Here is a 27,055-nt window from a genome sequence, read left to right on the forward strand (position 1 = left end):
GTTTTATTGTGTTGTTTTTATGTTTTTATGTTTTTATGTACAGCACTTTGGTCAACTTTTGTTGGTTTTAAATGTGCTTTATAAATAAATTTGGATTTGATTGGATAACAATCTTTATGTGTCATTTATGCAATAATAATGTGATAAAGAAATAAGTCTCAAAGTTTGATAGTATTTATGAACGAACATAGTACATGCTCTCCATCACTAGCTGATGTTTGAGGATAGCTGATTGATTGATGCAATATACACCTCAAGTGCAACTACCTTTGTTTGCATTTTATTTATTACATCTACCCTACCTATTTTACAAGTGCAATTACCTCTGTTTACATTACATCTATTTTATATTTTATACCTCTACTGTAACACTTCTGTTTATATTTATTTATTACATCTACTTTACCTGTTTTATTTGCTTTATAACTGTGTGTTTTACCTGTTATATGTTTTATCTGCCTCGTTTAGTCTTGTCAAGTATTTGTTTTAAAGCACTAACCAGAAGTGGCCACTGTGAATCTCTTGTATTTAATACGATGACAATAAAGCTTTCTATTCTATTCTACTAAGGCTCTTCAAATAAGTGACTGGACTTAACTATTAAAGGGACTGTTTGTAACTTCTTACACGTATAAATCAATCCAGGTCGTTGTCCCATGCGCGTTTGCGTGTGGCTACGCTGTTCAGACTCAGACTCCAACACTAACTACACGGAAACACCACAGTTATATCTAGTGAAGCCCGTCTTGCAAAACAGTGTTGGTCGCGGTCGGAGTACGTGGGGGAGACCGTAGTCTTGGTCTTCAGTCTCTGCTGTGCTCTGCTCCTCTGCCTGCTTGCCTTCATTCAGCTCGCTCCACCTCATGTGCATGCACGCACACTACACACTGCAGAAGAGTTAGTTTAGCTCTGAGAATATCTAGTGAATGTACAGTGGATGTTTGTGCAGAAATAAATGCTGCAGCTCCTCCAGACTAACAGAGGTTTCCCGTGTCTTGTGAAGTGACGGGGCTCCACAGCGAGAAACGTTATCGTCTCCGACCAGGTGCCGGTGTCTCCCCTGTTCCCTCCGACCGCGGTCGGGAGGCTGAAGCAGGAAAAGCCAACACTAGGATCAGCAGTGATTCATGGAGAGACTTTCGTCCGGTCAGCTAACATTACTGCCAAGCAGGTGCAATATAGAGTGATATTGTGGTTTTAGCTGACGTGTGTCGCCTCACTGTTTTGAGCGATGCTCGTTCATGTCTATGTAGAGCGAGCACAAGCTCGAGCCCGACGCGGACTTTCGTTGACTTAACGGCCACAGGTGTCGCTGTTAACAAGCATTTCTGATTCTTACAAACAGTCCCTTTAATGTTGGGAGGCAGGCATTTCCATTAGTTGTGTTTCCTGTAGATTTGTAGATGATGGGTCTAGTATACATCACCGCTCCTTCAGTTCCATTAAAGGGTCTTGTTAGTGTATTATGAATTGGATGGAAGTCATCGTGATCAGAGTAAATACATTTTCAGACAATCATTTGAGTAAGAGCAGCACTGTCTGGCACCACTGCAGGGATTTGGAAATATTTTGTCTGCAGGAACTCTGCCTCGGTGATGAAATGGGCCTAAAATAAGCCTAGCCATGTTTTGAAATATTTTTTGGGGATTTAAAAACAGTATGTTAGGCTTAGTTTCATAATGCAAAACTCTACAATAACAAATCATCCTGATCAAGGCTCTATTGATGTGACCATTTCACATTTACAGCACATTCTCTTCCACACACAAACCATGAAGCAGTTTGGTCATTTTATTCAGAATTCAGGTTTCTTTATTACTTTTCATCTAAATTGTACTTTATTCCATTTGACAAAGACAAACATAGCTGTACAATGAACCATTTGTAGTCCCCCCCCCTCCCCCAAAACTCTCTTACAATCGTTATTCAAGAGCCCCCTTGAAAGAAATTAACAAAAACATACAAATTAATGAAATTCACAAAAATAAAAAGTGCATTTTGTTTTAACTCCTGTGATACATTAGACATGTATATATAATGCTGCTTCAAGTGGAAAAACCTAAGAACTCCAATTTAGGCCGTTTCCTTGAGATTTCATGATCTTTGTATGTAGAGCGAGTTTTGCTGACCCAAGGCTCATGTTCAAAAACCATTAGAGCAACTTGAATTTCAAAAAGGTGTATATGATCTACCTGTAAATAAGGCAGTTTTTAATAAAAGTCCTGAAAAGCTGCTTATTTATTTTTTTATTTTCTTTTGAAGGTACAAGGTTTTGATCACAGAGCAGCGGTAAATTCCCCTGAGCAGTCTCCTGTCTGGCACGCCAGAAAGTTCAAGAAACATACTTGATTATCTTATTTCTTCTTAATGCTATAAGAAAGGCATTAGGGTTCTCAACGTCTTTGTGGTTTAAACCATAGCCGTGAACGATAGCTATGAAGACAATATGAGGGGAAAGTAAAGATTATTGGTTAGTTGTTTATTTTTTATGAATGTCAGTGACTGTTGTTTCAATAACGCTCCGACACACTTACAGTTTGCGAAATGACGACCTCTGCAGTTTTTTTTTTTAAAGAAAACTTGCCAATTTTTTTATCTAATATCATTTTTATACAGATTTTTTTTGTACTTTCAAACATTTCTCACATCTTCCAGCAGGTTTAGAGTAACAGAGAGTGAGTGAGTGAATGTTTTCTTTTAATGAATGACAGGACAATATGATAACACTGATCTCATATTTTGAATGGACAACTCTCCGGTTGATTGGATCATCCTTGACCGTGGAATGGGACAAAGGTGCCACGTTATACAGGTTCATACATATGAAGAGGCAAATAACTTGAATGACCCTCACACAACCTTGCATCAGACACGAAAGAAACATTTTTTTTTTTTTCCAAAAAAGGTTGCAAAATTTAAAAAAAGAGATTAGCAAAGTGTCTCATTAGAAGAAGACATTACCCAGAGGCCCTGAGAGAGCGACACTCAACAGTAGCTTAACACCACCGTGTGAAGATGGGTGGTTATTTTGGTGGTAGGAGTGACACATTAACTTACATAAATATGATCCAGTGGACCAGTGATTCAATGGCTTAATCTGTCATCAAAATGTCATTTTAATGAAGTGGAAAACTGTGCTATAATCAGCCTGGTTGCTCCAGAAGAGAATTGGCAGCGTGTGAGCAAACGAAAGTGTAGCAGAGAAACAGCAGAGTTAATTTTTTTTAAAGTATTTTTTTACCCCCCCATGTCAGTACAGTCATTAATGACCGCTTCTGTACAACAATCAATCTGCAAACCAAGTGCTTCACAAATTCTCCTTTTTCAATAATCAAGTCTGTATTCTCCTGCATCACAAGAGAGAGAGAAGACATTTCATACAATAATTTAAAATCAGTAACTCTGCCTAGTCAACGGACTTGACTAGCTTTTAGAGAGAACTGGATTTAACAGTTTTAACATTACATGTTGATTAAAATGTCTTTCCCATTTAGACCCACAAGGGGCCTATTCTTTCACAGCGAGCAAAAATGATTCATGAACAAAAACCATGGCACAAAAAAACATAACGTTAAAGATTAAAATTAACTCTAACTCTGAATCATCCAAATAAGTTCAGTCAGTTAGTCAGCCAAATAAAAAAAAAAACAAAAAAAAAAACTTATAGTGCTTACGACTACAGAGGTACTGACACCTGAAAGTACTTTTCTTTGGACATCCAATGTGAGCATCACACTCCCCTTGCTGTCACAAAAAAGTCTCTAGCTTTTAAAGAAATACCCGCCAGTATGAACAAACTGTCCCAAAGTCATGACAAAAAGGTCACCGGATCAGGCGACCCTCCATCTACAATCAGTCCGAGATAGACAGCTAAAGAAACTACAGTGATCAGACTGTAATCCTATTGCCTTAATTTATACAAAAATAAATCAGCTATAGTGATTATTCTTCTTTTATCATCAGGTACAGTACAAAACATCATAAAAAAAAAACAGAAACTAGATCCAGAGATTAAAGCGATCAATCACTCGGCAACAACACGACAGGCTTTGTGGGGAGAGCTGGCAGCGGCGCTCAATTTTGGTGCCACTGACCACGAGAGAATTAGGCTACATCACGCCATTATGCCCCTTCCACCTATACAAGCTTTCGTCCTGAGCTTTACATGGCGGTCCACACATAACCACACCTTGTCTACAAGACAGCTTTAAATGAATATAACTTTAGAGTGTACAGGACTGGTTACTTTGGCATGATTAGCCCTCATTCAACTCCCGAAACCACAATACCTGACGATTGTGTGTGTGTGCACGCAGTTCCTGTGACCATGTTAAAATGACTACACTGGTGTTTATGTTTTTGGCCATTAATTATATACATTACTGCTAACCATTTTCCTAAATGTAGCCTTTTCAATACACAATGAAAACCAACTTACAGGCTTGAAACTTGCTTGAGATGAATCTCAGTGAACATTTAGTCTGATTTTAAAACCAATGCATTTATAAGCTATTGTATCGGAAACTCTATTCCAGAAGAAACATGGATTCATTTCATTGTTTCCTGCATTAAAAAGGCAGATTTGAACTGGCTTTTCATGTGAGATGTTACAGTATTTTATCAACGAACAATTATTTTGGCTTAATCAAAGACAGCAAGTTCACTGTGATGGAATACAGTTTCAATAAGTTGACTTTCATACTGTAGAGAAAGTAATGTAAACCATCTAATAAATACTGGTACGCTGTGGACAAAGGTTAGCAGTAATGTAAATTATACGCTATTCGTAGAGAATGAGCTAAAACATGATAAAACACGAGAATAGTCCTTTAACAGCATAACCATACTGTACAATAGGAAAAGAAGTGGTGGGTGAACTTGGCAACTTGACAAATACTTGGGGGCAAATATGAAGTGTTGACAGCTTGTATGAGCGGTGTCTCAGGCCAGCACGAAAAGGAACTTGGTGACAGAAAGACGTCGAAACAGTAGAAATAATTTCCTATTCAAACTAATAAAACATGGTAGAGACAAAATCTTAACAAGTGGTAGCTATGACATACAAATGAATCATGTCACAATGGCACAAAAGAATAATGAAACAAACTAGTCAAACGTGTATTTAACACATTTTCCCTTTGGTTTGGGATGTAGTGGAGTAGCTTAGTCATCAGAGGGCTCCTAATGGAGAAAATCCATGAAACTAAATCCCAAATTCTGGACTCGGATCTACAAACCCTGCATGTTTATATTCGTCACACACATGGAAAATATCCATGTGATGGCCTGCTTGGATGTACTGTGTTAATGCCACTGTTTGTTGTTGACAGAGTAAGTCTTGTCACATTCAATACTAAAGTCACCGAGGGCAGATCATATCAAGACTTGGGGACTTAGCCAAAGACAGATACTGTTTGTGTATCAGAGCAGTGGGGCTGAAGCGGAAACTGGGATTCTGAGTGGTTCAACAAACGCTAGTTCAGTTTTTCCTGGAATATGTACAGATTGTTGGTGGTGGCCACGGCTATGATGTTGTCCAGAGGATGCCAGGCAGTGTGGAGGATCTTCTTGTTAAAGTCCAGACTGTCTACACTGATCTCATCCTTTTTGCGCTTCCCACCCGTGCTTACTTTGCGAGGTTTCAGGACCGACCGCGGCTTGCTGTTCTCCCGCGACGCCTCTAGGGTCACGTCCTGCCGATATCCTCTGTCGAACATCCTGAAGAAGTTGTTGTAGGAACCGGTCATCACAACGCTGCGGAGAAACAAGGTGTGAGTGAGTGATAGTAAACCACATTATAAATAATGAAGGGTAATGATTCAAAAAAGCCAAACATGTCATGAACCACTACCAGGAGCATATGAAGAGCACCCCTCTGCCAACCAAACCAAATCATGTGCAGCCTTATGCTCTGCACTGAGCAGATAACCACAGTAATCGATAAGGCCAGTAGTTGGCCAGCTCAGTTGCCTCAAATAAGGGTCAGAACAAAACTTTTTCATGCGTCATGCATATTAAAATGATGACTTTCACTTTCTCAAATGCAAATTTTGCTTTCACAATGGTAACAACCGTTGTCCAAAAGGCATTTTTGACCCCGATATAATAGACACATAACAGACTAGACACTCACCTGTCGTTCCCATTCCAACAGCACTCAAACTTGTCAAAGATGCAGTCGTTCTCATAGAGTGAACACAATTTACTCCTGAGATATTCATGCACCTGTTAAAAAGGAAGAGATGAAGTGTTGTAGTTATCAACAGTTGGGCAAGAGTGAAAATAACATTGCAAGACACCTGAATATTTTGTGTATGACTTCCGCATAAATATCAGGCCTTACAATCTGCAAAAAGGAAACTGATGTTCCAACATTACTTGGCAACCGTCACAGACCTGATATGTCTCTACTGGCCGGGACTCCATGTTGAGATCCCAGATTTTGACGGACAGGTAGTCGCGGGTCATCATGTAGCGTCCGCTGTGGCTGAACTTCACATCAGAGATGGATGAGATGATTTCAGAAAAGAACGAACGATTGTTTGGATCCTCTGGCTCTTCAAACTCTAAAAAAAAGAAAAGGATGCATGTCATTAGTATACCCTGCCTGACTGTTGTTAATTGCAATGACGGGCTACAATTTTATACACACACAATTTAAAGCAGCAACATATACAACTCAGTTTTAATAGTGTGGTCACTGTAGGGAAGCACTCGTGTTCTGTCTGTGCAAACATATCAGCATACACATCATGTTTCTACAAGCCTACTTCCTCTAAATGTAGAATGCCCTGGACTTATTGAAACTGGTCAATCAGGGATTTTCAGGCTCTTGATATGCTTTTAAAGCACCATCTTCCTACTAAAGCAAGCACATGGAAATTTACTTCAGTAACCTACTCTAGTTTTATTGTCTATCATCCAGTTTCCTTAGGAGTACCAGAGGCACACTTCAGAACTGAACCGCTCCCCCTGCAGGCACAGCATGAATGAAACTGGCTTACGTTTGGCGTGGTTGTCGCACAGTGCTGACGCCCTCATGTCACACAAGCGGATGGTGCCCTTGCTGCTGCTGTAGACAAAAGTGTTGCATTGGTTGGGGTGGAACTCCGCCGCTGTGATCACCTCCGTCAACTCCTCCATATTGGCTGGCTTAATGTCAACAATATCTGAAGAAGTGCGGTTAAGGTCAAAAGGGCAAAACAGACACTTACACAACTTAAAAAGAAATCCTTAAGAAATAAAATGAAAGAAAATGTTTTTTTTAATCATATAACTAGTACAAACGTAGCCTGCCATTGTTATTTTCCTAGTGGCCCAAAAGGTTTTGCATGGCTATGGGTCAGCAAATATAGATTTTTGTAGAGGTTGATATGGTTCAGGAATAAAACACTAAAACTACTTTGGCATCAAATGTACAAATTTGACATTTTAAAATGTAGACTACCATATGTTGTAGTTTCTCTGTGTAGAAGTTGAAAAATCCTTACTTTGGGGACATCTAGTGGTAGAATCAAATATGACTGTAGTAGACACCAATTAATTTTTTACTAATGTCTGGTATGCTGGTATACTTTTTTTAATACATCAGTACAGAGCCACAAAAATCACTATTTGTATGGCCTGTATAATGAATAGAATTGATTAATTTACTGACTTATCATGGAACAGAAAATGGTGCAGTGAGTTTCAGTGATGTTACAGGGACTGAGTGATGCAGTCTTACTGCGTCCAATTTGACTGATGCGTGGTGGGCAGGGGAACAAGATGCATGCGGGGTATTACAATCTGACAGTGAGTCAGAGCTACCTCGAAGGAAAGAAATAAACTAACCAGGACATAACATTCATTATTTCACACTGTACATATACAGAAAAAAAAAGTAAACCCCTGCAAACGTAAGGTTAAAATTGACCACAGGGTTGACACTTTTTTCTTGAAACACGTAGGTGATATTTGTATAGGTTTCCCAGTACTGTTATTAGTCTTGTGATGCCACGCCTTTCTTCCACTGGAGAGGTAATTCCAGCTAACTTTGAGGAATTATGTCAAGACCTACAGATGATGGCTGCATGGAATTAAAAGACCAAAAGGATACTGAAGCTGCGATCGGTGATCTCCAGATTCCACAGGTTGATGCGCAGGTCATCTGCAGACAGGTACGTCTCACAATCACTGTTGACTGAGATGGAGTTGATATGGTAGGTGTGAGCATTCGCAAACACCCGTCTAGGGCTGGCTTCCACCATCAAGTCCATGGGCCTGAATACTGGTACCTGAAGAGGAGCGGGGTTAGCATCACTTTAATTTGAGGGAAAATGTGTGGTAATCATGTTGTCCTCTATTTTATACATCACATTTTTATGATTTTTAAAGGATTTTTCCCCCAACAGGCACAAAAAGTGTCCCAAACTGGTTGCCGGATAAGTCTAAAAATATTCTATATTTGTCCATTTTTGAGATTGTGCTGGTAGTGTGATGGGTTAAACACAAGTTTCACCAATACTGACACAAAAGGAAAGTAAGTCTAGCGTCAGTGTAGCAGGCTAGTCTGTTAAACTGAGTCTATTTTTGGAAACTATTCAATAAAATAGATCAGTGTGACCCAAACTGGAGGATGCACACATGACCAGGGAGAAAATGTGGAGTGAAACTTCAGCTGAATTGACCTTTTCCAGAGCAGACAATTTCACTTGTCAAACACAGGTGTCATTAATAACATTAATTTCTGTTGTGCAGTAATGCGCTTTTGCTGGTAAGACATGTCAATATGTCTGCATGAATCAAAAGCAACTGACAACTCACGGACAGTGAAGGAATTCTACAGTGCTCTACCGTTGTTTCAACTAATTCAAATTTAATTTAATAAGCTTTTAATAGTGCAACACAATTGGTCTCAATGGTATATACACTTCACTAAGGGCACAATCTACAATGCAAATAGTACAGTCAACTATGGCATATAAAAGCACGATTAATAATAACAATTAATAACACAATACATATGTGATATGTGACATTATTAGGACAGTGATAAAGCAATTTATACACACCCGTAGTGTTGTGACAGTATTGAGATCTCTGTATCGGCCATCTTCTTCCTTCAAGTTGTAGCCCTCTGGTCTCTTGTCACGCTCACTAATTTTCCACAGCTTTATGGTTTTGTCTGCCGATGAGAGAGAATGCAGATTATCATCATGAAAAACTCACCTTCAGTAACAAAAAGAAACTGTAAATTTAGATTACTTGCTGCCAAATAGTGTCTCCGAGAAGACAGATGGAGACGTTATGGTTTATAATAACTAAATATCACCAACTTACTACAGTGAGTTAGTCCGATTTACTAACCATTTGTAGACAGAAGGAACTGTGCTGCGTTCTTCTGAGGCAACCATCGGATCTTGTTGATCTTCTCCTCGATCTCAAGGCTTTTCAGGTAGTCAAACTCAGGCTCATGGCTCTGGAAGGTGCTGTAAACATTGTACTCTCCCCTGCACTGCGGCTGGTTCTTACTCTAAACGATGACAGGCCGCAGAATCAGAGTTAAATTCAAGTATCATTATGTGAGAAATAGACCTATGCTGAGAGCAACAGTCAGCATTTCAGCTCACAAATGATCAGAAACCACAGTGTTTATTTGCATTTCAAATAGTATCATCGGCTTAAATTCTGAATTCAATAAAATGTACAACCAGCTTCACTAAGTTATGAATTTATCAAATGTGAAAAACAAAGATTTGCACTGTTTGTTTATCCACATTTAGTTTAGTCATGAGTCACCAAAACGTACCTCTGGCTCCTGCTGAAAGATGACAACACGACCTCCCTTGTCTCCAGTGGCTAGTAGCTCCCCAGAGTGGTTGAACTCAACAGTAGATATGATGTCAGCTGTCAAGAAGGTAGAGAAATTAGAACATCATCAATTGCTTTTAACTTAGTGCAGGAGTATAATTTGCTACTGTAGTAGGGAGCCTGTTGTGTAAAATTGAAATGTTTTCAATGCCAAAATGTTTTTGCACTGATATGCACGGCTTTCCTGGTTCCACTGTTCATTTCCTCTCAATGATGCACAAAATTCTTGAAAACCATGTGAACCGTGGTGAAAACACAACAGAGCAGTGACGTATACATGTATATACACACACACTACACTGTGCAATGGATTTAAAAGTCTACCGAACACTCTTTGGAGGGTTAACTTTGCAATTTGCAGCATTTCAAAGAGAAGCATTCTCATCAGATCCTACAACAATCAATCCCTGTTTACAGGCTGTCCTGGCACTATTCTGAGCTAGTACAATCCTTAATATAGACTGTGGTGTTGTTCCTCTCTTAACACAGCACACAAAGTGCCTGATACGACCTGACTCCATACAAACTCTGTAATAATGCAGAAGAGGGGAGAGTGACAGAGCTGCAACTACTACTACATTATTGAGTTTTTAGCCTGCTTACCGCTGCTATGTATTGACACAAGGAGAGGATCACATTTATACTTGTTCTCAGGCAAAGCTTACTGTAAACAACTCTGTCGTCCTTTACACGCAAATAAGTTCGTCATGTACTGTATAAACATGTTTTGGACGATGGGAAAAGGGGCGGTTACAATCCACCTCTCTTTTTTCTGCTCATATAGGAAGCAAAACCTACAGTATATATAAGATCACCTAATCCATGGGCTTGAATGTGTTGTACTTTATTTGCGTTAATTATCCTCCTCTAGCTGTGTTAATGTTATCCATAACACTGCAAGGGTCAGTTCACCCTAATCACAAAAAGACTTTCTCATGTATCCCTTGTGGTTTCTGCAACAGCAAAGCCTCTTTCCAGAAAAAATGTTCCGGTTAGTCAGGATAATCACGGACATCATTGTCATCCGTGGTTTCTAGTGGGAACTACTATTTGGTAGAAAGTAGTGCAATGACATCTGAATGAATGTGGATTATTCTAAGCAACCAAGACAGTGTTTCTGGAAACTTTTTTTGCTGTCAAGGTTTCCATTTCATGTCATTTCTTGATGCTTTGTGCACCACAAATAAAATGCCTTTCACCTCCGTTATACTGGGCTTGCAGTATTAGTCTCATATAATATAAGACCATCTGCATGGCTGGATGGTGATGTAGCTAAGGGGGAACGGTTTTATTTTGGCTGATCAGATCCTCTGAAAGTAGGACTTTATTGCACACTGTGAAACACATTTGAAGTTGAACCAAAGCAGACTGACTGCTCACACTGCTTCAATAACTTCCTACTTGTCAAGGAAATACTCTTGTCCTGCAGAGATAAAAACCTGACACTCTTCAATTCTGATATGCATTTCACTCCTAAGCATGCAAACATTACATTACACACACTGGACAAACGCACTCTGGGGGAATTGTAGAAGTAGTGACTGCTGACATTTTGCAGCAAAACATAGATGAATCTTGTAAGTTTTACCAGTCTGTATACTCTCCTACTGGACTATCAGCTAACTATGTACCACACCAATGAGCCTTTTTACTTCAGTGCAAACAGGCTAATGCTCTAAAATCAGCTATCACTCATAGAACATGGCATGAAGTCTCAAACACAAAAGTGTAGCATTAAAGCTAACATTGCCTGTCAAATTTAGAATTTGATTTTAAGATTTTATTATTAACTTTTAAAGCTCTGCATGGTTTGGCACCAAGCTACATCACTGAGCTCCTTACACCCTATGTGCCACCGCGTAACCTGATGTCCTCTGACTTGGCTCTACTGGTTGTACCCAGGTCTAGGCTGGTGAGTAAGGGTGACAGGGCCTTTGCCCCCTCACCCTTAAAATGAGCATAATATGGGACCTTTAATGCTCTTAAATAGCAATCCCTCATATAGAACATGGCATGAAATCTCAAAACACAAAAGGTGTTGCATTACAAAAAAGCTAACATAACAAAACAAGCGTGCACAATCAAGAGAGCAAAGGTTAGCAATTGTTCACCACATGGACTACTTACCTTCAGCTACATCATCATCTATGGCTCCTTTGACTTGGGAAAAGCACCACTGCACATCACTGTTCCCACCACCACCACCGGCTCCTGAACACAACACAAACATTAAAACACTATCTATTTTCTTTGGCTTTTGAATGTACTTGAATTGTGATGACTAACTAATTGGCCTTTTATATAATGCTCATTATAACAATCTTTTACTCATGGATTTTACCTTGGTCTCTGTCTGTGGATGTGTGAGATTTTATTGTCTGCACTGTTGATCTGTTTTTATTCTGCACTATGTCTGTAAAGCACTTTGGTCAGCTCATGTTTTAAATGTGCTATAGAAATAAATGTGACTTGACTTTTACTTCAGTGCAAACAGGCTTAATGCTCTAAAATAGCACATATCACTCATATAAAACATGGCATGAAATCTCAAACACACAAAAGTGTAGCATTAAAAACCTAAACATCAAAAAAAAGCATGCACAATCAAGACCCACCTCTTTCCTTAAGCTTTTGAATGCACTTGAATTGTGATGACTAACTAATTGGCCTTTTATATAATGCTCATTATTAGTCTGTTACTCATGGATTTTATCTTTGTTTCTGTGTGGATGTGTGTGATTTTATTGTTTGTCTGCTCTGTTGACCTGTTTTTATTCTGCACTATGTCTGTAAAGCACTTTGGTCAGCTCATGTTGTTTTAAATGTGCTATAGAAATAAATGTGACTTGACTAAAGACAACTTTACACGCGTTAGCATGGAGCTAACTTAGCTTAAAAAACAGTATTAAGAGAACAAGGCCTCACTCTACTTCCTACTTATTACATAATGTATCTTACTTAACATGTTCCTAAAGCACAGGAGATAGTTTAAGCATGTTTAATGAAGATAAACTCTCACTTTCACAGTGTAAAGCGAGCATCTTAGCATCTATGGCCTGCTCTGGCTAACCACAACAAGAGCCATCATCTGAGGCTAATAGCAGCTGAATCATAATAAGTATAACCCGCAGACTCTCTGGCAGGCTTTGCTGTGTAGTTTACCTGCCATGGTGAGCTGCTCAGACAGAGGGTGTCTCTGTAGTGGACCCTGGACTGGACTGGAGCAGGTCTGACCCGGGTCTGGTTCTGACCGAAGAGGAGCAGCAGCAGTGTGGAGGAATCAACCAGAGAGGAGAGGAGTGCTTGCTTGGTAGTACCTCCAGAAGACCGAACACAAGCAGTCGGCTCCAGTTGATATAAACAGCACGAAAACAAGTTGAAAGCAAATGAAGTATAATTCCTCAGTAGTGATTTTTTTTTAGACTTTGCACTCTACTTTGAGATTTCCCTCGCCTCTGCCTCTCCCCAGCGTTTCAAAATGGCGCAACGCGGGCGGTGTTTCAGCCAGCAGGCAATCAGACAGCGAGGCGGTGAGTGAGGCTGCACCATGACATGTTAATCTCCTGATTTGTCAGCGACCTGTTTTTTTTTTCCTGTTCACCGGATACCACATTGGTTCATTGATTTAATGCGCGTTTAATTTTCATTTAAAAGTTGTTTTTTTTTGTAGAAAACCCCTGTAATGTCTAAATCCCCGCCCGTGTGGATTGGTTCAGTGAATGAAATCGAACTAACCCCGCGCACACAGGGTTAGTTTTGGGTTTCACACACACACATTAGTGATGGGAATTCCGGCTCTTTTTAGTGAGCCAGATCATTTGGCTCAGCTCACCAAAGAAGAGCCGGCTCTTTCGGCTCCCAAACGACTCTTCGTTTTACCACTTCTGCCTTTTTATAATTCAGCCAAATTTAGAGCTGTTTTGACCTATGATTAGTATGTGTGCGCATATATCACTTAAATTATTCAATGTAATTATACTAAACCTTATAATTTCCAGAATACCATAATTTTACATGCTGCTTCGTTTCCGACTGTCACTCATCTTGTCTGCTATTCACGCACCGCACTCCTCTCTCTCTTTCTCTCCTCCTCTCCTCCTGCTCTGTACCTGTAGACCGTCAGCGCGCCGTGCACCCCGCCCCTCCCTGCTTGATCGTATGATCCTTGTCTGGCATCACCTGATTGGTCGCACGGACGTCATTAACACAACATTCAGTCACAGTCAGTGCATGGAGTACCCGTGGCGTGGAGAATATCATCTTATCATTCTGCCTTGAATAAATGGAAAAAAAAAAACTTCTCTCGGATGGGAGCCGGCTCTTATCGTTCACTTAAAAGAGCCGGCTCAAAGAACCGGCTCATTCGTGACTACACATCACTAACACAGACACACACAACAAAAGTGTTTAATTCAGAAAACTTTCTTTTAACATTTAAAAGATTAAATTCAAGTGGCAACTAAATAGGAAAGGAAGACGGTCTGCAGGACAGATAATAATGCACTATACTAATTTTTAACAGTCTCTTCTGCACTATATTCACTTTTTTTAAATAGTCATGTATCACAGCTGTTGACCTGCACTATATTCAATTTTAACAGTTTTCTTCATCTCCTTGTATTTTTATATCTGTTATATTTTTTTGTACTTTGTACTTTGCACTACTATGGATTGTTTCAGTGAATGAAATCAAACAAACCCCGCGCACACAGCATTAGTTCTGGGTTTCACACACACACACGCACACACACACACACACACACACACACACACACACACACAACAAAAGTGTTTAATTTAGAAAACTTTCTTTTAAAGGTCCCATATTATGCTAATTTTCAGGTTCATACTTGTATTTTGGGTTTCTACTAGAACATGTTTACATGCTGTAATGTTAGAAAAACAACTTTATTTTCCTCGTACTGTCTACCTGAATATACCTGTATTTACCCTCTGTCTGAAACACTCCGTTTTAGCACATTTCAGCAGAATCGTGTTGCTAGGACACAGCTTGGGCCCATGTTTACTTCCTGTCAGCTGATGTCATTGACATACACTGCAACAGGAAATAAACTGGGACACATTTAGAATGTTTACGTTTAAAACTTTGAAATTGTCTAAATATTGTAGATTTGTGACATCACAAATGGACAGAAATCCTAACGGCTTGTTTCAAACGCGCAATTTCTGAATACGGGCTGTGTGTATTTATCTGTGGATTGAGCGTTTTGATACTTTTTCAGTATTTATATATCACTTAAACCTGCTTTATAATATAAAAGACGTGAAAATATCACTTGTTACAATATGGGACCTTTAACATCTTAAAAGATTAAATTCAAGTGGCAACTAAATATAATTGAAATATAATTCATAATATATATAGTAGATTTTTTTGTGGTGCTGCTGCTGACACATTAAAACATCAAGTGGTCTGGTACTGTTGCCATAAATGGTTATATATTATTACTTATTTACTTTTTTCTGTCTTGTTATCTGTATATTTATGGTTTCTTATTTTATTTTCATTATTTTCTCTGCTTTCTTGACATCCTGTAGAGCCATCTAGTGACCACATTTTGCACTTGTCACCTGAGAGTTTATTGGCCTCCTGCTCAGGTGATGGCAATCATCAATTGTCTGTGTACTCACAAAAGGGAAAGCTGTGTGCTGAGGGTTACACCCTGAAGAAGGCTGTTTGTGCCGCTACGCCTGGGTTGTTACCCAATCTTACATGTACCAGCATTGTTTTTAGCATTTCATCATGAAATAGCCAATTGAATAAAGGCTTTATATATTTTTTGCCAGAAGAGTGCTTTGGACTCCCCCCTTTTTTGAACCTTTGTGTACCCCACTAAAGAGCACCTTCATCACACTGATTTGAACTTCTGAGCACTCTGGACTTTTTCCCTTTTTTAAAACATCAAATTTAATGTTTGCACCAGTAAAACACCCCCAAAAAACTGAGGACTTCCGATGCCTCCTGCAAATGCCACTGAGCTCAGGATCTGCTGCAGTTTCTTTGCACCTGCTGGACATCCGTTTTGGAGGATGCCACTCTGAAAAGGCGGCCTCAGTGAGGCGGCATAGATGTCCTTGGTGACCTCATGTCAACAAACCACAGCAAATGTGCCCTTTGGATCCCCCCCATGGTAAATAAAACATGACAAGGTCCCCTCTAGGGTGCCCTTTCTGTAGAAAAAATGCAATGAAGTGCCCTCTAGTCTGGCCTTAAAATCGAGAAAACACGATGCAGTGCCAAATAGGCTGCCCTACATGCTATAAAACTTTCTGTGAGCTGGTGCCCCACCGCATACAGCTGGTGACCTCTCGTTACTGCCCCTCAGACAGCCTGAGTCCATCACTGAATTCAGCTATAATTCATTTAATTTTCACCCGTGCTTTTCCCACTATGACATGTCAAAATGTCTTTCCATGTCCATGAAGAAGGTCTATTGACACACCCCTCTCCCAATCCCACTCTTTGTCCATTATGTGTGTATTATTAATAATTATTTTTGGCATTTTATGCCTGTAATAAGATCGTGCCAGCAGATAGATAACAGGAAACAAGGTAGAGAGATGGATGCAACAAACTGGGGATTTTATGGCATGGTCATTATCTTAACCCCTAATCTGCAGGGGCACCCCAGTTTTTGATAATTTGACTAATCACAAAAGTATTTAGGAATATAAACCATAAACACAATATCAACTGAAATAATAAAGGCCTTAAAAGTCGATTTTTATCTCTTCAAGACAGGGCATCAAGATAAGATGCAGGTGTTTCCTTAAGGTCCAAATCATTTCTGTTATATGTGCTTTTGTGGTGCATACAATATTGCCAAAAAAAATTGCAATTTATTACATTACTATGAATGAATTCCCATAGAGTAAACCTTCAGGCCCTCTGGGAGCCTGGGGCCCGTCTGGAGATCCAGCAGACACACACAAGATCCCATCAGAAGGGACAGCTTTGTTTCGCCAATTCATTCACAACAAATTAGTCACTATAACAGCTGACATTGCCACCGCTTATATTCCTTATTTACATTAACATTTTTGTAAATTTTTATATGTGCTTCCAAAGGAAAAACGCAGATTTCAAGCTTATCAATCAAGAATACACAATACTGTTTTTGTAGGCCACACAGACATGTTTTATACAGCTTTACTGTGGTCATTTTGCAACTCCGCAGATATCACAGGTTCTAGATTGCACATTTAAGCACTGTAAACAGACACATTTGATGCAAATTGGCTTGTCTAAGTTTCACTGTAGAGTTGCTCTATATGCCTACAAATCCTGTTTGGATTATTAAAAAAAAAGCACATAAGCCATGAGCACTACTGCAGAGTGTGAATCAAATTAGGAAGCAATAATGATCACTCCAGCATTAATAATTTATAGGAAGTGCATAGACCACAAATCCAGAGAAGGTCTGCCTGATCAACTTCATTAATGAGCTCAGAGTCCGAGAACAGGCTCATTCTTCAACAGTTTCTTTTTTTTTACTTTCCCACCATAAAGTAAGTGGTCCATCTGGCGAGGAGCAAAGCACCAAACAGCACCGTGTAGCTGAAGAGGACAAATTTGAGGACTTCCTTGAATGTCCGGAGGAAGCGGATGAACAAGGGGTCCACGTCCAGAGGCTCCTGCTGCTGTGTCTTCTGCCTGCGACCAGGTTGAGCCAGGTGTCCCAGGTTCTCACCTCGACCCATTCTGCAAACACACACGTTTGTCACATTTCAGATAGATAATGTTCACCACGGTGGCCCATCTTAAAGTTCATTAAAACATACATTGCACATAACAACACTGACAGTATGAATACTTTCAGTAATTCAATGAAATAAGACAAAAAGACAACATAAAAATAAATGACATGTATGTTTTTTGTTCCCATGCAATACTTTTAGTGCTTTATGTATTATTAAAAGTGTTCAAGTTTATTTATTTTAGAGGTGCAAATTGACTTTTTTCTAGCATTGTAGAAGCTGAGGAGGCTGCAGAGTCACAAACCACTATTAATAATTTATCTGTAAATTGCACTAAGAGGTTCAGTATTGATCTGCTGTGTTTGTGTACAGTCACAAACAATACAGTAGATTATTGAACATCAGCATCCATGATGTCTTAAACTGTCTTCAGGTAGTTTTTAGGGAGACATGCTGAAGCTGAAGGACATGCAGCTTGCCGAGTAACATTGAATAATATACAATATTAAATATTATAGATTATATATTCCTCGGGCTAAAGAAGTTACAGCCAAGCTCATGTGTTGGAGTCAGAATAAATATCATTATATTCAATACAATCATGCTGATATTATTAATGTTATTATTAATGCTATGTTAATACAATGTAGTCAGTTTTATTAAAAATGTGTTAATATCTTTTCTTGGTAAAGGTTTAATGGACTTAAACTAAACTAAAACATCAATGCATGAATGACAAACAAGCTCAAGATATTTATATAGTAAAAACAAAATGTATATAGTAAAAGAAACTTAAACCAATCGTACCTTGGTGTTGTTGGAGCAGGAGCTGATCATAAAGTGGGCTCCTGTGCTTCCAGCCCTGAAGTCCAAGTTGGTGTGTTTCTGCCTTGAGCGTTTCAACCCCTTACAGCAGAGGAGGAGCCAAAAGCAATAACTGATCACAGATCTGAATCCCCTGGGATTGATCTAATGGGAGTTTAAGTCTTCAGTGCACCTGCTCCTCAAACAAACACATTGTAGTTGTAAGATTTTGTCCATCAAGCAAAAATTCACAGAATTAAGTATTTTCTAATTCATTGAATCAAAGCAGTTTCCAAATCTTGTAGCCAATCAACATGGAAATTGACATATATTTACCCAAGAACAGTTCACCAAACATATCTGAGTGCTGTCAGCAGGTCCCCTATGTTCATAGTGTAAGGCACTGAGACGGTATTGACCGCATCAGAGATCAAACACCCTCCTGTAGCACAGTAACCCTCTACCGGAACATGGAGCAAATGGCCTCCTAATTCAATCAGTATCCTGCGCTGTCAAATCACGGGCTGCCGTGGGCTGAGCTCTCCAGACAGCACAGGGCCATTATCGGCTGATCGGGAGGCCTGTTACTGCGCTAATTGCTCCTTCAGAGAGCTGGACCGCTGATGACGGATACACTCCCCATCCCTGCCTTTCATCTGCTCTCCCTGATCACGATCAGCTTTGTCTTTCTGAAAAATTATCTAGTAAACAATAAGCAAAATGGCTTCAAGTAATTCAAAAAGGATTTCAGTTAGTTAAGACTTTATTTTTAGCCCAGCAAAAGCCACAGAAAGCTGCCTGCAAAAGCCTTAAAAAAAACTGAAGAAGTGCGTCTTCATCTCAAACATCCCACAGATTTTAATCATACATACATATTTACAGTAGCTCCACAGTAGAGCAATGACCTCAGTGATGCAATATGTAGCCAGAGGACAAAGGGATAAACAGAGGTATTAAACCAGCTTTATATTATATTGTCTGGGTGCAAATCAAGGACTGGAAATAGGTACCCTGTGGTGGTTATGACCACTAGAAGCACTATGGAGCACAGTTTTTACAAGTGGGTCAACGTTTTGTTTGTGTTATGCGCATGCATGAGGCCGCAGGTGACGTGATACGCATTCCTGCTGCAGGCTTCACTCTATTCCACTGATCTGCAGTTGGTGATGGTACTGGACAAAGAAAGCACCAGCAGAGACAAGCAAGAAAACACGGATATAACAATGAACAATTTAAAATATTCTATCAATCAGCTTTTCAAATGTTATGAAGAAGGAGATGCATTCAACATGTTTGTCAGGGCTCAGGTCAGTAACATCGAATGAAGAAAAGAAAACTCCACGGGGCACCTTTAAAGAGCCTGTTGTTGCACAGACATCAATGAAACACCTGCAGTTCACCGAAATGGACATAAAAAAAACAGCAGCTGAGGTTTTCTGATGGATGGATGGATGGGGTGTTTGATGTGGCCAGGTGTACATGCAGGTGACTCAGGAGGTCTGGGATTCAGGCCGGTCCATGAGGGATTTGACCCAAGTAGTGCCGTTAAGGAGTTTTGTGGTGGCTATAATATACTCCATCCCGCTGTCTTCCATTTGAGAGAGGAAACGAAGAGCGGCTATTTCTGCATACGACACTCCACCGAGGAAGAACACCAGCGTTGTTCGGTTCTCCCCTTGCTGACCTGTAAAAGTAAAAGGAGATGCATGTCTCAAACAAAATGTCATAGATAAATTAACTAAAAAGCAAAGGCGTCCGAGAAGTGTTGAACGAATGAAAAGCCACAACGCGAATACAAAAGCTGGAAGTGTGCAACAACGGATGGTGACAATGAAATGGGCCGACTGTTATTACTGTTCTTAGACTCGTTTGAGATGAGCCAGGCCTGCGCAGAATCGATCACCGGCGATCACCGCACAATGCATGCTAGTTAGATTTGTGTCCGACTTGCTCTGACGATTTTCAACAAAACCGGGTGTTTGTGGTTAAAACTAAGAGCCAATCAACTCTATGATCAGTCGACGGCCAAGCGTTTCCCATCATGCCCTGGCTCTTGCTGTCGGTGGAAAGCATCTGCGGCGCATGGCTCTAAAAACTAGGGCCGCCTCGATGTTGTTAGGTTATCATTACCCAGTGTGTGCATGACGTCAGAGCAAGTTGGGATCAAGTCAGACACAAATCTAACCGGAATGCATCGCCGGTGATCGATTCTGCGCAGGCCTGACTCATCTCCAACGGGCCTAATAATCGTTCGCCAGCATTAATAGTCAGCCTGTTTCATTGTTAACATCCGGCTTTTGCATTTGCGTTGTGGCTTTTGAATTCGTTGGTCTCAGCCATCGTATTAAGGGATATTTGGAGCATGACAATTTTGTTTTTCCTTTATTTCACTCGGACATGGTAAATCCATCAAACTTCTGCCATCGCTCACTTTAACAAAATACAACTGAATGCAAAAGAGGACCATTCTGCTAAAGCACAATATTTTGAAACGTGAAAACACTCATATATCCGTCACCCTCCCCCTAGATTAGAGTCCTCTATTATCACCTTTAAAATCCAATGTAAGGCAGGCATGTAGAAACAAGTGTCTAATGCCCAAACTCACTGGTCTAATTAGCACATTTCAAATTGAGTGTAATGAAATTCATTATTCACATCGGTGTAACGCCTCCTACTGCCAGTATGAAAAGATGGATGAAAACTGACGGAAAGCACTGACAAATGAAGCACAGCATGTTTTTTGTTTTTTTTATCTAGCCTTCTCTCCAACACAGACACTGACAGCGGCTCTGTGGTATTGTCAGCTTTGTCCCATCAATCTGCTGCTGTTCAGCATTTGGCTCAACAGAAACAAAGCCTGTGTCTTATCTACACGCAGCAGGCAGGAGGTCATTTACGTTTATTCTGTTTAGCGAGCAGCAGGGTAAACAGTGGTTTTCATTGGCCCTTACGTTTCTTGTGAAGCCCGGCAGGCAGCTGTTGTCTCTCCTCAAAGTGTGGGCCCGGAAGCATCTTCAGCACCTCTTCGATGCTACGCCACCCGGGCCTGGCCAAGACCTGGGTCAGTCGGATGCTAAGTGGAGCGTAGCCGCTGTACACATAGGAGATGTCGTTGGGGTTCTGAGGGAATCAAAAAACACACATCAAGGTCAAGGTCCTCCTCAAAAGTGGGTTTAATCCTTCAAGTTACTTTTTCATTTAATAAATATTGCACCTGTTCATTGGCGTCCTCCATCCACAGTTTGAGGGTTTTTCTTATAGTGGGGTAGTTATTCCTTGAGTTTGTCTGTGGCTTCAAGAGACCCGCCTTCTCTAGGTTGTTCAGGGTTAGTATGTGTTCATAACCATAGGTCTTCACAAAAGACAAAAAAGGCATTATTAAAAAAAATCAGTCAGCTACAAGTTTCTTTTAATACAATTGAGTGGAAGAAAAAAGCCTTTGTATTTTTTGTTGTTGTTGATGCAGAAGGAATGTACAGTATAGAGACAGAATGCATTTAAGTCCCGCCCACACCGGAGGGGAAAACATCTCGTCGCTCTCCATTGACTTAGTATTGCGTGAAGGTGCCTCCTTGTCAATTCTGTCTGCTAGCAAACAGCAGAGAAATGCCTAAAAGCCGCTATGTGGTGGGATGAACTACCAACAGGGTAAAGAACCCAGAATTGTGTTTTTATAAGCTGCTGAACCAAAACAAACTGAGCCTTTAAGAAGACAAAAATTAGGCATGAGCAGGATGAATGGGGAAAACGGGGGGATCCTGACACTCAGTATGCAGCAAGCATTTTTTTTCCAAATGTCAGTTATAGGCCAATTTCTGCAAGTTGAGCTAAAGCATTTTGACAGTATGCAACTACAATAGCTTGCTAAGAGCTAACTTCATCATCTTTATCATCATCCATCAATGTTTTAGTTATCAGCTGCACCCCTGGAAGACACAGGGTGCTAAAATAATCCTCTGCCATGCTGAAATCTGCCAATTGTTTCCCCTCTGGTGGGTGTGGTTTTGAGAATATGACGCATTGCACTCTGTCTCTATGGGCACAATGAAGACACCACCAACCAAAAACACATCTTTGTGTCTCTGACTTTACCTGGAGAATCTCCCTCTTGTAGTAGTCAAACACTTTCTGCTTGAGGCCGTTGTTGCAGACTGACTGCATACACACCAGACGCAGAATCTTGATCAGCGGATCCTTTTGGGCAATGCAGTCTTCTATATATGTGTTCACCTGGATAGAAAAATAACATTCATCAGAACTATAGTGAAGCAATTCTCATTCAAAATCAGCACCAGGTACAAAACAACAATAACAAATGCAATAAGGCAGTAGTAAAATTTGATGAAACCACAGTACATCTCTGTACATAGGGATGTGAGACTCATTATAAATGACGAACAATACCTTGTCTGTGTCGACTCCAGTCATAAACTCCTGCTCCACTGTTAGATTATCAAAGAAGGCCTCAGAGGCTGAAACAAGAGACATTAGTTAGATTTTTTATCACATTATATGTATTAACAAACCTAGAAGACACCTTAAAGATACAATGCTGTAAGAACAGGGCAATGTGGGATTCTATAGTCCTCAAAACCAAGAGAAATAAAAGATAAAAGTAGGTTTTATGACGCTGTTCCAGACAACCAAAACATTGTAAGTCATTTTGGGTGATTTAAATGATCACTACAAACAGTACTTTGAGTTGGTGGATAATTAAAAATGCAGATTGTGTGTAGGTTTTAGGCTTTATTTCGCCATTATGAAAATACGGTGTGAGAATCAGGCCAAAATGCAAACAGAATAAAATGAAAAGTAGTTTAAGTGGGAAAGAAAGGGGTTATTTACGCACTGGTGATGTCCTTGATCAGCTCGGCTATAGAAGTGTGGTTGGCCAGCGAGCTTCGAGCTGCCTGCATGTGAGGCAACTGAGACACAAACTGCTTTATTTCTCCCACGGTTTTAGCATTATGGCGCTCCTGAAAAAGACAAAAAAATATCACTTTACTTGCCGAGCCGTTAACATGTTTGATCCCGCAGCTCAGAAAAACAAAACTGAAATGATGGAATCCAATTTCATTTCCACAAAAAGTCATTCATACAGCACATCAGTAGATGGAAGTAGATGTAAAGCAGGTTAAATTAAAGTGTACCAAAAAACAAGGTTAAGAAGATGTTGCTCCTTTATCTAATTATATTAATAGACAAAACTGTTTAGCATCATTTTCTATAAATAAATCAGACACAAACTATTTTAGTTTAAATTCCCTTCAGACCAAACCATGACGATACACACACAAACAATTATGTTCCTGAAAACATTTCTAATAGGAAGCGTCTACAGGAGCGATGAGCAGCCTGCTCATGCTCACTGCTTTTCAGGATTAAAACACCTCTGATGGTGCACGTTTTTGCTTATCAACAATCTATGTAATGTAGTTTAATGTAGTTTGTATTGCAGTCAATATACCGGAGTTCTGAGCTGATGAGAGAAGGGTAATACGTTTGGCCTTGTTGAGCTTTCCACTTGAACAATTAGTACTTTATCTTATCTCTTGGTGATCGTCATCACTTCCCTAACATCATGGATTTCTGTTATGACCTTTGTAGTAAAATGCCATAGAGATTAAAATCAGATCAGCTGGGATGTCTGGAGGTGATCCAATGCAGCTCCCTGGAAGCACCAGGCATTGCAACATACATTTTTTTCTTGTAACAAACATTACACTTTTATCATTTTAGAGCAGGCAAATATGCTAGAGCAACAAAGATGAGGCAAGACCAACCTCAAAGGCTGCGGAAATTATTTTGGCCTTCTTGCTGAGCGCCGCTCCGACAGCGTTGAAGTTTTTGTCCCGTATTTCTGCATACAGCTCCTCTGCCGAGTTGAGCTGTAACTTCTTGGACTCCGTGGGTAAATCTTTACTCGCTTCGCCTTGCTTCTTCTGCGCAAACTTCTCCGGAGGCAACTTGACATAACCTGTGAGTCAGAGGGAGAAAAAAAACAAGGAAGGGAGATTACAGCTGCAACGATTAATCGATTAGTTGTCAGTTATTAAATTAATCACCAACTGGTTTGATAATTGATTAATCAGTTAAATAAAAAAAGTCAAAATTCTCTGATTCCAGCTTCTTAAATGTGAATATTTTCTGGTTTCTTTACTCCTCTATGACAGTAAACTGAATATCTTTGAGTTGTGGACAAAACAAGACATTTGAGGACGTCGTCTTGGGCTTTGGGAAACACTGATGGACATTTTTCCCAATTTTCTGACGTTTTATAGACCAAACAACTAATCGATTAATCAGGTAAATAATCGACAGTGAAAATAATCAGTAGTTGTAGAAAAGAAGCAGACATTCAAGAAACACAAATATATACAGACTTAAGATAAAAATATCACTGCATTCACATCAGACTGACGTTCACACATAATGAGAAAGAGTGAAAAAGGTTTATTCTGACCGTTAGTGATTCCGTAGATCTCGTCAATGAGACCCTCGTAGGTGAGCTGTGTGGCCAGCGGGGTGAGCAGGTCAACGTTACGGTCCAGCAGGAGCAGAGTATCGAACACAGGCAGGATCTGATTCTGACTTCCGGCAAACTCCCTCTTCATCCTCAGCATCATGTTGGCAACATGCTGAGAACAAGCAGAGGATTTCCTTTCTCAAACAAACTCATTCACCTGGCTACTGCTGAGCCTGTTCATGTGAAGTTAGCAGTTTTCTGATCATCAGTTTTCATATAAAAATGATTCCACCTCGCACCATACTCACCCGTGCACATTCTCCTTTCCCGTATATCTGTGGAATGGTGCCATACAGCGCCTGTAACGTCATGAGGCCTTTGGCGGTGTGGTAAAGGCTTGTTTGGTCATTTTCTAAGTAGCACTCCTGTAAGAGACACATCATGACATTTAGAAATACACCACAGCTATAAACCTGGATGAAGTGTGAACATTTTAATTCAAGAGATCTTACAAATTAGAACAAGCATCATAATGTCATTATATTGGTTGAACTGCTGGTGATTTGAAATCTAATCTTCACTTCAAAACAACACATAGATACTTCAGTCATAGAGCAGCAGAGTGGTTGATATGTATCTGGGATGCACACACCCTGAAAGCACTTTCATACTCCATGGAGAGCAGGTCGCCATCATAGGGGATCAGGTCCAGGATGTACTCGTCGATGTTGGTGAAAGAGGCCAACACACCCTGCTCCTTCAGCCGCTGCTCACACAGCAAGCTCCGCCGAGGCACGAACAAAATGTGGAAGTCTCGAGACGAATGCATCTTGTCCTCGCTGAAGGCGCACAATGCAGGACAAAAGTTTTAAATACTGTGGACAGCTTTGCAAAATACCTTTAACGCTGTTTAAACTGTTGGGCTTGAAAATGAGACACATAAAACAGACCTGAATACATTCTCAGCAATGATGTCCATGAGCTCCAGCCTGGGACGAACAAAGAAGATGATATTTTTGACGTCAGCAGAGGGGAGCCTGCCACTCTTGAGGGTGAACATCTTTTCCACTTCATGTTCCTGAAAACCACAGTAATAAACATACAACATGTGTTTGATATCTACGATTAACAAAAATCTAAGCTATGTTAAATATATGGTACATTACTGTGTCTTTGACGTCTGAGATATTATCTAGGTCTTGTCTATAGGTTTACTTTAAAGGTCCCATATTATAAAAAGTGAGATTTTCATTTTTTTATTATAAAGCAGGCTTAAGTCCTATATAAATACTGTGAAAGTATTAAAACACTCAATCCACAGGGAAATACACACAGCCCGTATTCAGAAACTCTGTATTTGAAACAAGCTGTCAGGATTTCTGCCCATTCGTGATGTCACAAATATACAACATTTAGACCCTTGACACAATTTTAAACGTAAACATTTTTAAATATGTCCCAGTTTATTCCTGGTTGCAGTGTATGGGAATGTCATCAGCTGACAGGAAGTACACATGGACCCAAGCTGTGGCCTAGCAACGCAATCCTGTTGCAATTCCGTCAAAATGTGCTAAAACGGAGCGTTTCAGACAGAAGGTAAATACAGGCATATTCAGGCAGGCAGTATGAGGAAAATAAAGTTGTTTTTTTAACATTACAGCATGTAAACATGTTCTAGTAGAAACACAAAATACAAGTATGAACCTGAAAATGAGCACGATATGGGACCTTTAAGTTACAAAAACTGCACAGGAAAAAGTACTTACCTTCAGTAGAGAGTACTGAGCTATCAGTCCAAAAGGTCCTGTCAGATATTCATCCCAAACTATGGCCTGAAGAGCAAGGGCACATAAAGTTATGCATATCAGTAGCAAGACTTGTAAAAAAGAAAATCATCTATATGTAGAAATGTTAGCTGTCAGTGATATAGCTCCCAGAGACTAGTTAGCTGAACAGTCAGATTCATGGGTCTGTAGAGCTAACTGCTAGCTGTTTCAGTCATGTGTTTTACATGTTTATGTTTGTGTTTTATTACCTTGCTTCCCGCACATTTGTCCAGAAATTCCCGAAGCTCTTTTCGTGCTGCTTCTCTCAAAATGTTTAGATTAACTCTACCGTAGGACAGATGTGCAGCCATGTTTCTGTATCAACTAGCAGCTAACAACACAACAGATCAGGTGACCACAGCTCTGAAGCTCAATCACGTGACCA

General features: G+C 40.0%; 2 protein-coding genes and 1 long non-coding RNA gene across 3 annotated transcripts; all 3 read right to left on the minus strand.

The window, feature by feature from the left end:
• Nucleotides 1-2,721: 2,721 nt before the first annotated feature.
• Nucleotides 2,722-13,430, minus strand: ppp2r2aa (protein phosphatase 2, regulatory subunit B, alpha a). Its single transcript, XM_037778143.1, has 10 exons — nucleotides 13,015-13,430; nucleotides 11,980-12,063; nucleotides 9,791-9,888; nucleotides 9,349-9,514; nucleotides 9,054-9,166; nucleotides 8,099-8,276; nucleotides 7,005-7,169; nucleotides 6,397-6,566; nucleotides 6,134-6,225; nucleotides 2,722-5,754 (listed from the first exon to the last, which is right to left on the minus strand). The coding sequence occupies exons 1-10, from the start codon at nucleotides 13,019-13,021 to the stop codon at nucleotides 5,475-5,477; spliced, it is 1,353 nt and encodes a 450-aa protein (XP_037634071.1). The 5' UTR covers nucleotides 13,022-13,430; the 3' UTR covers nucleotides 2,722-5,474.
• Nucleotides 13,431-16,872: 3,442 nt separating this feature from the next.
• Nucleotides 16,873-19,021, minus strand: LOC119493362. Its single transcript, XR_005207951.1, has 2 exons — nucleotides 18,379-19,021; nucleotides 16,873-17,575 (listed from the first exon to the last, which is right to left on the minus strand). It is a non-coding gene; the product is annotated as an uncharacterized LOC119493362 (long non-coding RNA).
• Nucleotides 19,022-19,120: 99 nt separating this feature from the next.
• Nucleotides 19,121-27,055, minus strand: vps33a (VPS33A core subunit of CORVET and HOPS complexes). Its single transcript, XM_037778736.1, has 13 exons — nucleotides 26,880-27,055; nucleotides 26,611-26,676; nucleotides 25,795-25,922; nucleotides 25,497-25,683; nucleotides 25,153-25,269; nucleotides 24,842-25,016; nucleotides 24,162-24,355; nucleotides 23,228-23,354; nucleotides 22,783-22,850; nucleotides 22,471-22,608; nucleotides 21,593-21,730; nucleotides 21,330-21,498; nucleotides 19,121-20,059 (listed from the first exon to the last, which is right to left on the minus strand). The coding sequence occupies exons 1-13, from the start codon at nucleotides 26,979-26,981 to the stop codon at nucleotides 19,866-19,868; spliced, it is 1,803 nt and encodes a 600-aa protein (XP_037634664.1). The 5' UTR covers nucleotides 26,982-27,055; the 3' UTR covers nucleotides 19,121-19,865.

This window comes from Sebastes umbrosus, chromosome 8 (assembly GCF_015220745.1).
Source record: "Sebastes umbrosus isolate fSebUmb1 chromosome 8, fSebUmb1.pri, whole genome shotgun sequence".
Lineage (NCBI taxonomy): Eukaryota > Metazoa > Chordata > Actinopteri > Perciformes > Sebastidae > Sebastes > Sebastes umbrosus.

Excerpts from the sequence above, each read along its gene's own strand:
- ppp2r2aa (XM_037778143.1), bottom strand. Across the intron at positions 7,170-8,098 it reads GATCACCGATCGCAGCTTCA|ATATTGTTGACATTAAGCCA; the intron begins GTATCCTTTTGG and ends GCACTTCTTCAG. Across the intron at positions 5,755-6,133 it reads TGTTGGAATGGGAACGACAG|CGTTGTGATGACCGGTTCCT; the intron begins GTGAGTGTCTAG and ends GTTTCTCCGCAG.
- vps33a (XM_037778736.1), bottom strand. The coding sequence starts at position 26,981 with ATGGCTGCACATCTGTCCTACGGTAGAGTTAATCTAAACATTTTGAGA. Across the intron at positions 25,923-26,610 it reads CTCAGTACTCTCTACTGAAG|GAACATGAAGTGGAAAAGAT; the intron begins GTAAGTACTTTT and ends TGTGGTTTTCAG. Across the intron at positions 21,731-22,470 it reads ACAAGAGGGAGATTCTCCAG|ACCTATGGTTATGAACACAT; the intron begins GTAAAGTCAGAG and ends TCTTTTGTGAAG.